Source organism: Oncorhynchus mykiss, chromosome 11 (assembly GCF_013265735.2).
Source record: "Oncorhynchus mykiss isolate Arlee chromosome 11, USDA_OmykA_1.1, whole genome shotgun sequence".
Classification (NCBI taxonomy): domain Eukaryota; kingdom Metazoa; phylum Chordata; class Actinopteri; order Salmoniformes; family Salmonidae; genus Oncorhynchus; species Oncorhynchus mykiss.
In genome coordinates, this window is record NC_048575.1 from 52,443,519 (window position 1) to 52,454,729 (window position 11,211).

The 11,211-nt window shown below is 43.6% G+C and overlaps 1 protein-coding gene across 4 annotated transcripts; it reads left to right on the plus strand.

The window, feature by feature from the left end:
* Positions 1-547: 547 nt before the first annotated feature.
* Positions 548-10,401, plus strand: rnf34a (ring finger protein 34a). 4 transcript variants are annotated; one of them, XM_021621323.2, is made up of 8 exons: positions 548-700; positions 3,005-3,223; positions 4,852-5,229; positions 7,767-7,829; positions 8,004-8,205; positions 8,344-8,373; positions 8,654-8,698; positions 9,414-10,401. In XM_021621323.2, exons 1-8 carry the CDS (start codon positions 695-697, stop codon positions 9,599-9,601), a joined length of 1,131 nt encoding a protein of 376 aa, XP_021476998.2. In that variant the 5' UTR covers positions 548-694; the 3' UTR covers positions 9,602-10,401. The 4 variants fall into 4 exon arrangements, with proteins under 4 accessions (XP_021476998.2, XP_021477000.2, XP_021476999.2 ...); XM_021621325.2 differs by having other exon boundaries at positions 4,906-5,229; XM_021621324.2 differs by lacking the exon at positions 8,654-8,698.
* The last annotated feature ends 810 nt before the right edge of the window (positions 10,402-11,211 follow it).

An 11,211-nucleotide genomic window follows, 5' to 3' on the forward strand; every position in this document is an offset into this window, starting at 1 on the left:
CACAGCCATGAATAAAGAATGGTACCAACACATCCTCCGAGAGCAACTTCTCCCAACCATCCAGGAACAGTTTGGTGACAAACATGCCTTTTCCAGCATGATGGAGCACCTTGCCAAAAGGCAAAATTGATAACTAAGTGGCTCGGGGAACAAAACATCAATATTTTGGGTCCATGGCCAGGAAACTCCCCAGACCTTAATCCCATTGAGAGCTTGTGGTCAACCCTCAAGAGGCGGATGGGCAAAAAAAAAAAAAATCTGACAAGCTCCAGGCATTGATGATGCAAGAACGGGCCCAGATGTTACTTGACAGCATGCCAGGGCGGTTTGCAGAGGTCTTGAAAAAGAATGGTCAACATTGCAAATATTGACTCTTTGCATCAACTTAATGTAAAAGCCTTTGACACTTATGAAATGCTTGTAATTATACTTCAGTATTCCATTGTAACATCTGACAAAAAATCTAAAGAGACTGAAGCAGCAAACTTTGTGGAAATTAATATTTGTGTCGTTCTCAAAACTTTTGGCCACGACTGTACTTGACTAAATAGATCAGCTCGAACGCCCCCGCGGTCTCGCTTAAGCTCGAGATGCTGGTGGAAAGAAGGAAGACGTAATGAAGTGAGGATCTCTGGGTTGTTGCAATGGTCAGATTATCAGTTTATTGCCACAAATTCCACAACCCGGAGTTGCTATGAAGGTACAATTATTTTCCAAATATTTGTAGTTAATTCTACTTTCCTCAATTCTCAGTAGGTTATTGCTGTCAAGCTAGCTAGCTGTATTTGACTGTCAGCAAATATGCTAGCTAACTCACAGTTTTTTTGTTTGTTCGTTTTTTGTTCACAAGCTAGGTAGAGGACAATAAATAGATAGCTAACTAGCTTTATATATCCAGCTAACGTTAGCTATGTTGAGTGAGCTGAGTTCAATCATCTCTATATGTAGCATTGATGCTTAGTAACTAATGTAGCTAGCTATTAGCTACTGTCTGTATGAAGCTAAGAACAGTTTGTACAGCTTGTTGCCGAAATAGGCTAGCTAGTTAGCTACTTGGCTAGATTTTATTATTTAACTGTATATGAGTTAGCTAGCTAGATTAAATAGTTTATTCAGGCAAATTCTCGATAACCAGTATTCATGTTCAATGTCAGTAGTATTGATGATTATCCCCACCACCAAGGGAGAGTAACACAGTAATAGCTTGATGTTTTGCATCTGTGTCTAACGCTAGGCGACTAGCTAGCACGGTCAGTAGATTGACTGTTTGTCTTGCCTTGTTTGTGACTGATATTTGTGATTTGAATGGATAGTTCAAATCCTCCCTCCCAGGAATAAATCTTCTGGCCAATTATTGATTTTTGGAATGTATGTTAGTTGTCTGTAGGCTGTTTGTTTTCTGCATCTGTAGAAATCCTAACGCTCATTGGGCATAATATTTAGCCTTTACAGTGGGAGTTCTAATGTTCATATACAATTATCAGATTGTTACCCACTTAATGCATTTTTTTTAACGTTCTACCATCTATCTTCAATGAATATGCATTAGTAAGGATACGAACACATACTTTATTTCATCTAATCATGATACAATCTCAAACTTAGACAGCTGTGATATTTTGCAGATATTAATGGATGATGATTGGTAGAACCTTGTGTATATTCAGATCAGTAGGGGACTCAATGCAGGTACAAGTCAATGTACACAAGCTGATTTACCAGGAGAAACTGCACCTTCAAGAGAAACACCCCCACAACGCATCCAAAAAATGTAAATATATTTAGACTAACAGCAGCAGAAAATGTAACAGTATTACAACAGTATTACAACAGTTGTAATGGGGTGCGTGCTGGTGGCAGGGAAGTCAGGCGCAGGAGAATGAACTTGGTATAAACGGAGCTGTTTAATAAGTATTCAAAACCTCCGAAAACCAAAATGGGGAAACAGAGGGTTAAATACACAACATGTAATTGATGGGATTGAAACTAGGTGTGATGGAAGACAAGACAAAACCAATGGAAAATGAAAAATTGATCATAGATGGCTAGAAGGTCGGTGACGTCGACCGCCGAACACCGCCCGAACAAGGAGAGGGACTAACTTCGGCGGAAGTCATGACAACAGTATTACAACAGTATTACAACAGTGGTAACAATAGTAGTACACCAATTTATGCACAAATTGACGCGTTGCCTGAGTAAATATATTCCTATATTTGACTACTGCACAGTACTATTGTTCATGTAACAGAGACTAGTATAAAAAGTAATGGGCAAATGATAGGGCCTACGTTTGGAAACGGATTACCTCATTGATAGAGATGGGAGTTGAACTAAAATTGATTTAGTTGATTATCTTCCCATGTTAATACAGGGGAATGCATTCTCTTGTATTAAATTGCCAGGGAACAGATATTTAGTTGTCATTTGCAGCCTCTCATCGAGGTAATTAGTCAGTTAGTTTATTCGATGCATGAATCATTTCTCCACTACACACCTTCGCTTTCTCACACGTTCTCCCCTGCAGACAAAAGTATCCCATTTAGAGAAATGTTGATAGGATGTGTTGGATGTAGGTCTATTAGGACCGGTCATCATGCAGTCCCTGGGCATGTCTAGTCTATTGTGCCGTCGTCAGTCGCCACAGAGCTATGGGCTATGCTTTTCATTTCCTCAGCCAAAACAAAGTGACGCCTCCAGCCTCTCCTGTGGCTGCAATATTAAGAGTATAATAGCCTGTGTTACCTTGACCACTCTATTTTTAGATGTTTTCACACTTGTAATAACCTGTGTGCAATACATTGTGCCATCAAGCCAATCTGTTTGTAGGTATCACTGTGATAATGACTATAGGGTGTCTGGTGTTGCACAGATGGGTCCTAGCTCAAGGAGAGGAGGCTTGTCGACACTACAGGGCTGTTGCTGGTGATGTTTGACAGGGATAACTCATTCTCACGTCTGTGGAGCTCTGCAGTCTCTTAACACTGCTGTCTGTGTTCTCCAGGCGGGGGCCTCGTCCATGTGGGCTTCATGCTGTGGTCTGCTGAATGAAGTCATGGGCACAGGGGCAGTGAGAGGCCAGCAGCCTGGGTTCGGAGCCGGTGCCGGACCCTTTCGGTTTGCCCCCAGCGCAGGATATTCCACATATCCGCCCACAACCTCAGGGAGCCCCAGCCTCGTATGTAAGGCTTGTGGCCAGGCCTTCTCTGTCTTCAGGAGGAAGGTAGGTGTTGGGTTTGGGGACCATTGGGGTAGCTAGTAGACTTATTGTGTGAATGGCCTATGTCCCAGATGGTTAGAGGGTGTTTTATAGGCTTTGGGGTGATGGCTAGGGTGTGTTTGATAGGCTTTGGGGTAATCAAGAAGGAACCTGTTTGGGTGTTTGAGCCATAGAATAGTTTATAATTGGTATTGACTGAGGAGACACTATAACATTTAATGCACTGATATTATTCAATATTTTATTAGATCTGATCAGAGTAGCCCTTATATGTTTATTCAAACATGCACACCCTACTACAGTAGGCCTACATGTTAAGTAAGGGCCAGTGTTGATTAGTTCCGTCCTTAGACGTAATCTGATGTGTCCTCCGAGGGAGCCAAGATAAGAGATGCTGAATACAGCCAGTTACGTCATGAGACTGCACTTACAAGCCCATGGCACAGCAGTGGTAATTGCTACACTCCAAATCAAATTGTATTTGTCACTTGAGCCGAATACAACCGGTGAAGACCTTATCGTGAAATGCTTACTACCAGCCCTTAACCAACAATGCAGTTTTAAGAAAAATAATAAAATATTTACTAAATAAACTAAAGAGGGGAGAAAAAAAGTGACACAATAAAATACCAATAACGAGGCTATATACAGGGGGTATCGGTACCAAGTCAATGTGTGTGTGGGGGGGGGGGGGTCAATGCAAATAGTCTGGGTAGCCATTTGATTAACTGTTCAGCAGTCTTATGGCTTTGGGGTAGAAGCTGTTAAGCTATGTTGAGAAAACCACATGTTTTTGTTCTAATGTAGTCTGTGGTAAAAAAAAATAAAAAAGACAAGGATGTAGGCTACTTCTTTAGTCTAAATTTAGATCAGTGTGAGGTTTTGTGGCTGATGCATGCTAATGCTATGGTCTGAAGTTTGTTAGGAGAATTTCTAGGTAAGCACTGTGCCTCATCAAAGGTCTAACCAGAATTCATCAAATGGCAGGGGGAAGGGGGTCTGTTGTGATGACAGAGGGAGACGACGTCTCCATATTGCTGGGTTGAATTCCTTTACTCTGTCTGAACTGGTCCCTCTGCTGCTCTGCGTCACCATGCCAACACAGCGCTTAATCATGCCGCTTGCGTGTTATTACTGTTTGATGTTTGTGACATGAAATGAAGAACTGCCTGCCTCCCGTCCGACTGTCTGGAGAGGGAGGGGAACAGATGCACATGATTGAAAAAATGCAGTAACGGAAAAAAGACATCGACCTTCTGCTTCCTCATGGCTTATTTTGGGCTCCAATATCCCACATTCCTCATCTGTCCAACATAGCCTGTGAAGGTTCTATTGATGATTTCAGAATCTGTGTTGCTTTGTTCAGAGCAAACGACCATTCAAGGTGTATAGAGGGAGATGTTTGCATCATTTAATAATTGAACGAGACATGATTTAATCTTCCATCTGCATGAATGTTTTAGTGGAGACAAGTTCTACATGCAGGATATTGTTAGCCTAGAGTACTGGGCAGGCTTTGTGGATCTTATTAAGGCACAGTGTGCCCTGGTGCCTACATTAGTCTGTGTTCATGTCACTTAGCCTGTCTCTCCACCTGCTTAATGCGCACACTCTATCTCTCTCTCCCCCAGCATATCTGCTGCGACTGTAAGAAGAGTTTCTGCACTCTGTGCTCTGTGCTTCAGGAGAACCTGCGTATATGTGCCACATGTCACCTGCTGAAAGGGACGGCCTTCCAGAGACCACAGCTGATGCGGCTGAGGGTCAAAGACCTGCGGCAGTACCTGCTGCTACGCAACGTCCCCACAGACACCTGCAGGGAGAAGGAGGACCTGGTGGACCTGGTGCTGTGTCACCAGGGGACAGAGGGGGAGGAGGACCCCAACAACCCCCTCTACACCCCGCCCCCCTCCGCCGCACGTTCCACCTCCGAGCTGTCTGCGCTCTCAGTCTCCGCCTCTCAGGGGGAAGCTCTCAGCAGGAGCGACAGCTCAGGGACAACCAACCAGGTACATGTGATGCAGGTAGAGAGTGAGTGTAAAAGGTGTTACGTGTGCTCTGACAGTGACTGAGGTCTAAATTAAGAGATGACTGCTACAAATACCTGTACTTTGCCTGCTCAGCTGGTGCAGAGAGCAGTAGAAGCTTTACTATGAATGGGAACATAGTAGTCCCCAAGGTATCAGTGGACTAAACAGCAGGTGATTCATCCTAATCCCTGCCTGGACTGGAAGGATTTATAGTGCTCTGTGGAGGTTTCTGTCTGAGTAGGCCTGTTGCGGTGACTATATTACCGGCAGACATTACCGCCGTAATATTCCACGTGACCGTTGAGTCATGGTAATCTCCTCTTATGCACTCAGGACTTGCATTGGTAGTACCCAACTCACTAACGACCATCAGGTCCACTGGAGGCTGCTGATGTAACATTCCACTGATTCTGCTCCAGCCATTACCACGAGCCCATTCTCCCCAATTAAGGAGCCACCAACCTCCTGGGATCAGGTCCTAATGGCCTAGTACTCAGGGCTCTATTGTCCCTCCATCAGGTTGCCTGGTACACAGGGCTCTATTGTCCTTCCTTCAGGTTCTAATGGCCTGGTACTCAGGGCTCTATTGTCCCTCCATCAGGTCCTAACGGCCTGGTACTCAGGGCTCTATTGTCCCTCCATCAGGTCCTAATGGCCTGGTACTCAGGGCTCTATTGTCCCTCCATCAGGTCCTAATGGCCTGGTACTCAGGGCTCTATTGTCCCTCCATCAGGTCCTAAAGGTCTGGTACTCAGGGCTCTATTGTCCCTCCATCAGGTCCCCTGGCCTGGTACTCAGGGCTTGTTTGTTGTGGATGTTGTTTCAAAGCCAACGAAATGGACAGTGCTTTCTAAGGTGACGATTAATTCAAAACACCCATACGCATATTAGAGCTGATGCATACTCATAGGCCTATATACTGTATGAGCCCAAGCCTGAAAATAAACACTGAATTAAAAAAATGATTGTGCCATTATACAATACATAGCCTAATAGCCTACCGCATATTACGCATGGCAGAAAAACGAAATGATTTTATGTAATTGGTCCAGCCTATACTCCAAAATGAGTAATCCCCTTTGAGTGTGGACTGTATTATCATGCATACTGGATAGCCTGGTTACCTCATGCTACACTCCAATCTTTCTATCCATGAGTCTGGGAGAGAACATATATGCCTAGGCGATGCCGTTGGTTCATTGATTGTGCAGGGTGGCTTAGTTAGCCTAAAATTGTAGAGAATTTGTATTTGATTTTGAATAGCTTAGTATTAGGGATTTTTTATAATCAATAGGCTGACCTATTACCTTTAGTTACAGAATATCTCAAACATCCACTGATATACCATCTGGTGATGAAGGGGGTCTCATTGTCATGGAAACCCCTCACAGCGAAGCCTTTTATCAGACTGGGACATTTCCAGGAGCCTGTTTTGGAGCTAGTTCTCCTGTTTATACAAGCCATGACCTTCTCTCCTTTATACCATCTCCTCCCCTCTCTCCTTCATTCCTTTCTCGAGCGAGCAGAGTCGGGGTTTCAACAGTTTAATGAAATATGTTTTGTTACTATTGATGTTCCCGAACAGATTTCACTTGGTTTCACAAATTTAACCACTGGGTAGCTGCACGAACAGGGTTAGAGAGCACATGGCATAGAGTTTGGGGGGAATATCACCTGTCATGCAGCAAGAGGCTGCATGCACCTCAAACAGTGGTTGATGAAATCACCGGAGTATCTTACCCGGCATGAGTGAAAAATGCATTTGAGTGCATACAGGTGACATGTATTTGTTCACCTGCTCGTGTTCCTGCCCATTTGATAATGAGCCATTGTAAATTGAAACAAATTTGACATAATATTGAAGACAAAATTAAATTGAGAATAGTCTGATGGGTGAAAATATGATCACTTGATGAGAGAACAGCAGTGTGCAGCCTGAGGCAAGGAACAGAGCACAAGCTTTTTTTTGTGACTTTCTCAAATCATCAATAGACTGTAGTTGCATCATGCAGCCCATATATGTTTTTATTTCTAATACATTTGTATCATTCTCAAATACAATTGCCAAATAACTCTAAACCTAGCATATATAGGACCTGTCTCAAACGACAACTTTTAAGCTCAACATAGCCACTTTATATGCACACTCGCTCCAGAATGGGAAATAATGGCACAGAACATATCTTGTCTGATAAATGACCAAGCCTATGGCATGGTGCATAGCCAGATAACATACAGTAGGCCAACTCGTATCCTGTTCTTCTTCCATTTTAGGTCTGCCTAAAATAGTGGAGTTATTGTGATAGTGTATATTAAATAGATTAGACTTTTTAAAATGTAGATGTTCCAAAGGCGCACACCAGTGACTTGTATGCCTGGAGATGCTAAACGTGTTTATGCTAATTGGCGGTCAATTACCGTGAGACTGGTAGTCTATTGCATGACAATAACCGGCTGACAAAGTGTAACGACCGCCACGGCCCTCTGTCTGAGTCATGTTTGTTTTGTGTGTACAGGATATAGGCGACGCCACGTCTCTCTCCCTCCTGAACCTGGCACCCAGTGAGCACACTCCAGAGGTAAATGATAAACCTCACTCCTAGTAGGCTGCTAACTGTAGAAATATGTCCTCTCACAGCGTCTGGAGCTTATTCAGAGGGGTGCAACATTCTCCTGTTCTATTTGACCCTTTCTTTCCAGTGCAGTAGATGTCATGTATGTAATGGCTTATGACTCTCCACTCTCTCCTGCAGGTGAGCCCTCAGACGCGGCCGCGAGCGCGGGCCTCTCTCTCAGACATCTCCAGCCTGAGGGACATCGAGGGCCTGTCCGTTAGACAGCTGAAGGAGATCCTGGCCAGGAACTTTGTCAACTATTCAGGCTGCTGTGAGAAGTGGGAGCTGGTAGAGCGCGTCAGCCGCCTGTACAGAGAGACGGAGGAGAACATGAAGTCATGTGAGTAGCAGTGAGCCTGGTTCCAGATCTGTTTGAGCTGGCTTGCCAACTGCTATGGCCACTACCACACCATGTTTGCCCAACAAAATGGTGTGCAGTAGTTATTTTATTTAAATGTGTTTTCTTTCTTTCCTTCAGTGGAAACCGTCAACACAGCTATAACTGCAGGTAAAATGTCACTCCTCTGTCTGTCTTTTGTGATGATATGTAGTCTGTGGAACAGGAATGGAAAGTACAGCTATTTGACATGTAAACCCTTCAGTCCTCGTCAATGATATTCTAGCTCAGGATGTACAGTATCTTCATTACTGTACTGTAATATTGTACCATCAGAGTTCCTGTATCCCATCAATGCTTTGTACCAGGGGTAGATGCTGAGTTGATTTCTGTAGTACAAAAATAACATAATCAGTATTTACTGACTGTTGCTTTACTCCTTCCACACAAGTGGTGGCCTTGCCCCCTCCTCCCATCTGCAATGGAGGGATTGGAGGTAAGGTGTCTGAAAAGGGCACATTTTCCCCTGGTCTCTCTTACTGTTGACCTGGTCACTCCTACCATCTCATGGCCCCTCAGCCTGCATGTAACACAGGCATCCAACCTCATACACAGCCCTCAGTCATGCATGCAGGAAGTATCACCTTACTTACTACATGTGGTCCCACTACTACTACTACTGCACATCCATCATGCTGTCTCTGTATCTTATCCATACCAAAGGTACCTTCATGCCATCTGAGCATGTCTAGTTATTGGAGGTTCTCAATGCCCCTATTCATTGCCAAGTAAGAACCAGTCACCCATGTGCCATCTTTAAGTTTATTACCTAGAAAGCCAAGATGTCTGTTAATAACGTCACACACACATTTCTAATAAAGCTAAATCTATACAGCTGCAAGAAGTCTGGGGTCTGAATTCACTGATACACCGTCAGGTGATGAAGGGGGTCTCATTGTCATGGAAACCCCTCATAGCGAACATTTCCAGGACCCTGTATGATGCTTGCCCTCTGGTTTATACCAGCCATGATCTTCCTAAGATAAGGCACTCTGGATACAAGAGCGAGGACATATTTTAGTGCGCTCTCTCACTGGCAGTGCCAGTCTCTTCTACCTCTTCAGGGCTTGACATCATCATTGCTCTCCTCCACTCTGATCTGTATGGAATGTCCTGTTCTTCTCTGATTCCTCCCCTCTGTCTTCCTCCAGATGGGGAGAAGGCCCAGCTGACCAACGTGGATGACAACCTGTGCAGGATCTGCATGGACTCCGTGATCGACTGCGTCCTCCTGGAGTGTGGTCACATGGTCACCTGCACCAAGTGTGGCAAGCGGATGAGCGAGTGTCCCATCTGCAGGCAGTACGTCGTGAGAGCCGTGCACGTCTTCAAGTCCTAATGTCTCAACCCACCACTTCCTCCATGTCACATCATCAAAACATTCACCTCCAGAGAAACAGATCTGTGTTGTTCTGTCCCAGTTGTGTGTGTTCTGTTATCCCCTGAAACGCTTACATTATTTGTAAACTTGATCATGAATTTGAGAAATGCAGTGTGTTCATTTTTTCCCACTTCATTTCTTTCTTGGGACGAATCAGTGTTTGACCAATGAAAAGGAGGGCAGCAGTCTACCCTTTATATTAACCCATTCCATTTCTAAACACATCCTTGACGTTTTCTCATCTACCGTATTTTTGTGTTATGCTTTTGCTTACTTATGTTGACTTTTAAACAAGAATGTGAGCTGTGTGTGCGTACCATCGTTCCCAGGTACCTACAGAGTGAACCACTAATTGTGACTGTCCCAATGACCAAACCGTATCATGTAATGTCTGCCCATATAGAGGTCTATTTTGATTTGGAAGGAAGTCTCACATTTGTTTTAATTCTGTCATAACATCTTAGCACTGAATGTTAAGATGAATAAGAAAACGGGTGCTAAATACGTTCACATGTTTTCCGTTTGTTAGTATACTAACTTAAATTGTGGATATCGTCACTGTCTGAAAACCTTATCTCCCCAAAAAAACTTCAGGAAATGACCATATTTTCCCATTAGCGAAAATACAATTATGAAACTTCAGAAGCTATTTCGAATACATTTTCTTGGTCCTAGAGTCAAATGTTCAGAGTACAACATTGAGGGGTGTTACTGCTTTCAATAGATGAAAAACACAACTAAATGTAAAAAAAAAAAAAGCACGTAATTCCATCAGACAGCAAAAATATGCTTAGAATATTTTCAGTTCTCTTTCTTGGAAGTGGAGGGAATATTGTCTTTTTAATTAATACATTGTTGTAGTTAACACAACTAATCAAATATATAGCTGCAAGTTAACTGCCACTTGTGGAATATAAAGTATATTGAGGAAAAGTGACTTGCTGTACAGTTGCATATAATGTTTCATATCAGTATGAGATGTACATATCTATTTTTTCCATTTGATTTGAATGTGTAATTGAATTGAAGATTTCCCTCAGATTAGTTTATTAAAGAGTAAGGTTTCACTGTCCAGTGGATTGAAATGTGTTACTGCATTGGTTTGCTTGAGTGATCTGTCCTCAAATGAGAAGCAGAGCATGATGACAGTCTGTATGGTTGTGTCCAAAATGGCGCCCTATGGGGCTTTGAACAGTACATGGCACCCCATGCTCTATGGGGCTTTGAACAATACATGGCACCCTATGCCCTATGGGGCTTTGAACAGTACATGGCACCCCATGCTCTATGGGGCTTTGAACAATACATGGCACCCCATGCTCTATGGGGCTTTGAACAGTACATGGCACCCCATGCTCTATGGGGCTTTGAACAATACATGGCACCCCATGCCCTATGGGGCTTTGAACAATACATGGCACCCCATGCCCTATGGGGCTTTGAACAGTACATGGCACCCCATGCCCTATGGGGCTTAGAACAGTAGTGCACTATATAGGCCGAGGATAGGGTTCCATTTTGGACATAGGCACTGAGATTGGGTGGAGAGGTTTCCTGCTCTTAAAATA

Coding starts and splice junctions, on each gene's coding strand:
- rnf34a (XM_021621323.2), top strand. Junction 7,830..8,003: donor CCAGTGAGCACACTCCAGAG/GTAAATGATAAA, acceptor TCTCTCCTGCAG/GTGAGCCCTCAGACGCGGCC. Junction 8,206..8,343: donor GGAGGAGAACATGAAGTCAT/GTGAGTAGCAGT, acceptor TCTTTCCTTCAG/TGGAAACCGTCAACACAGCT.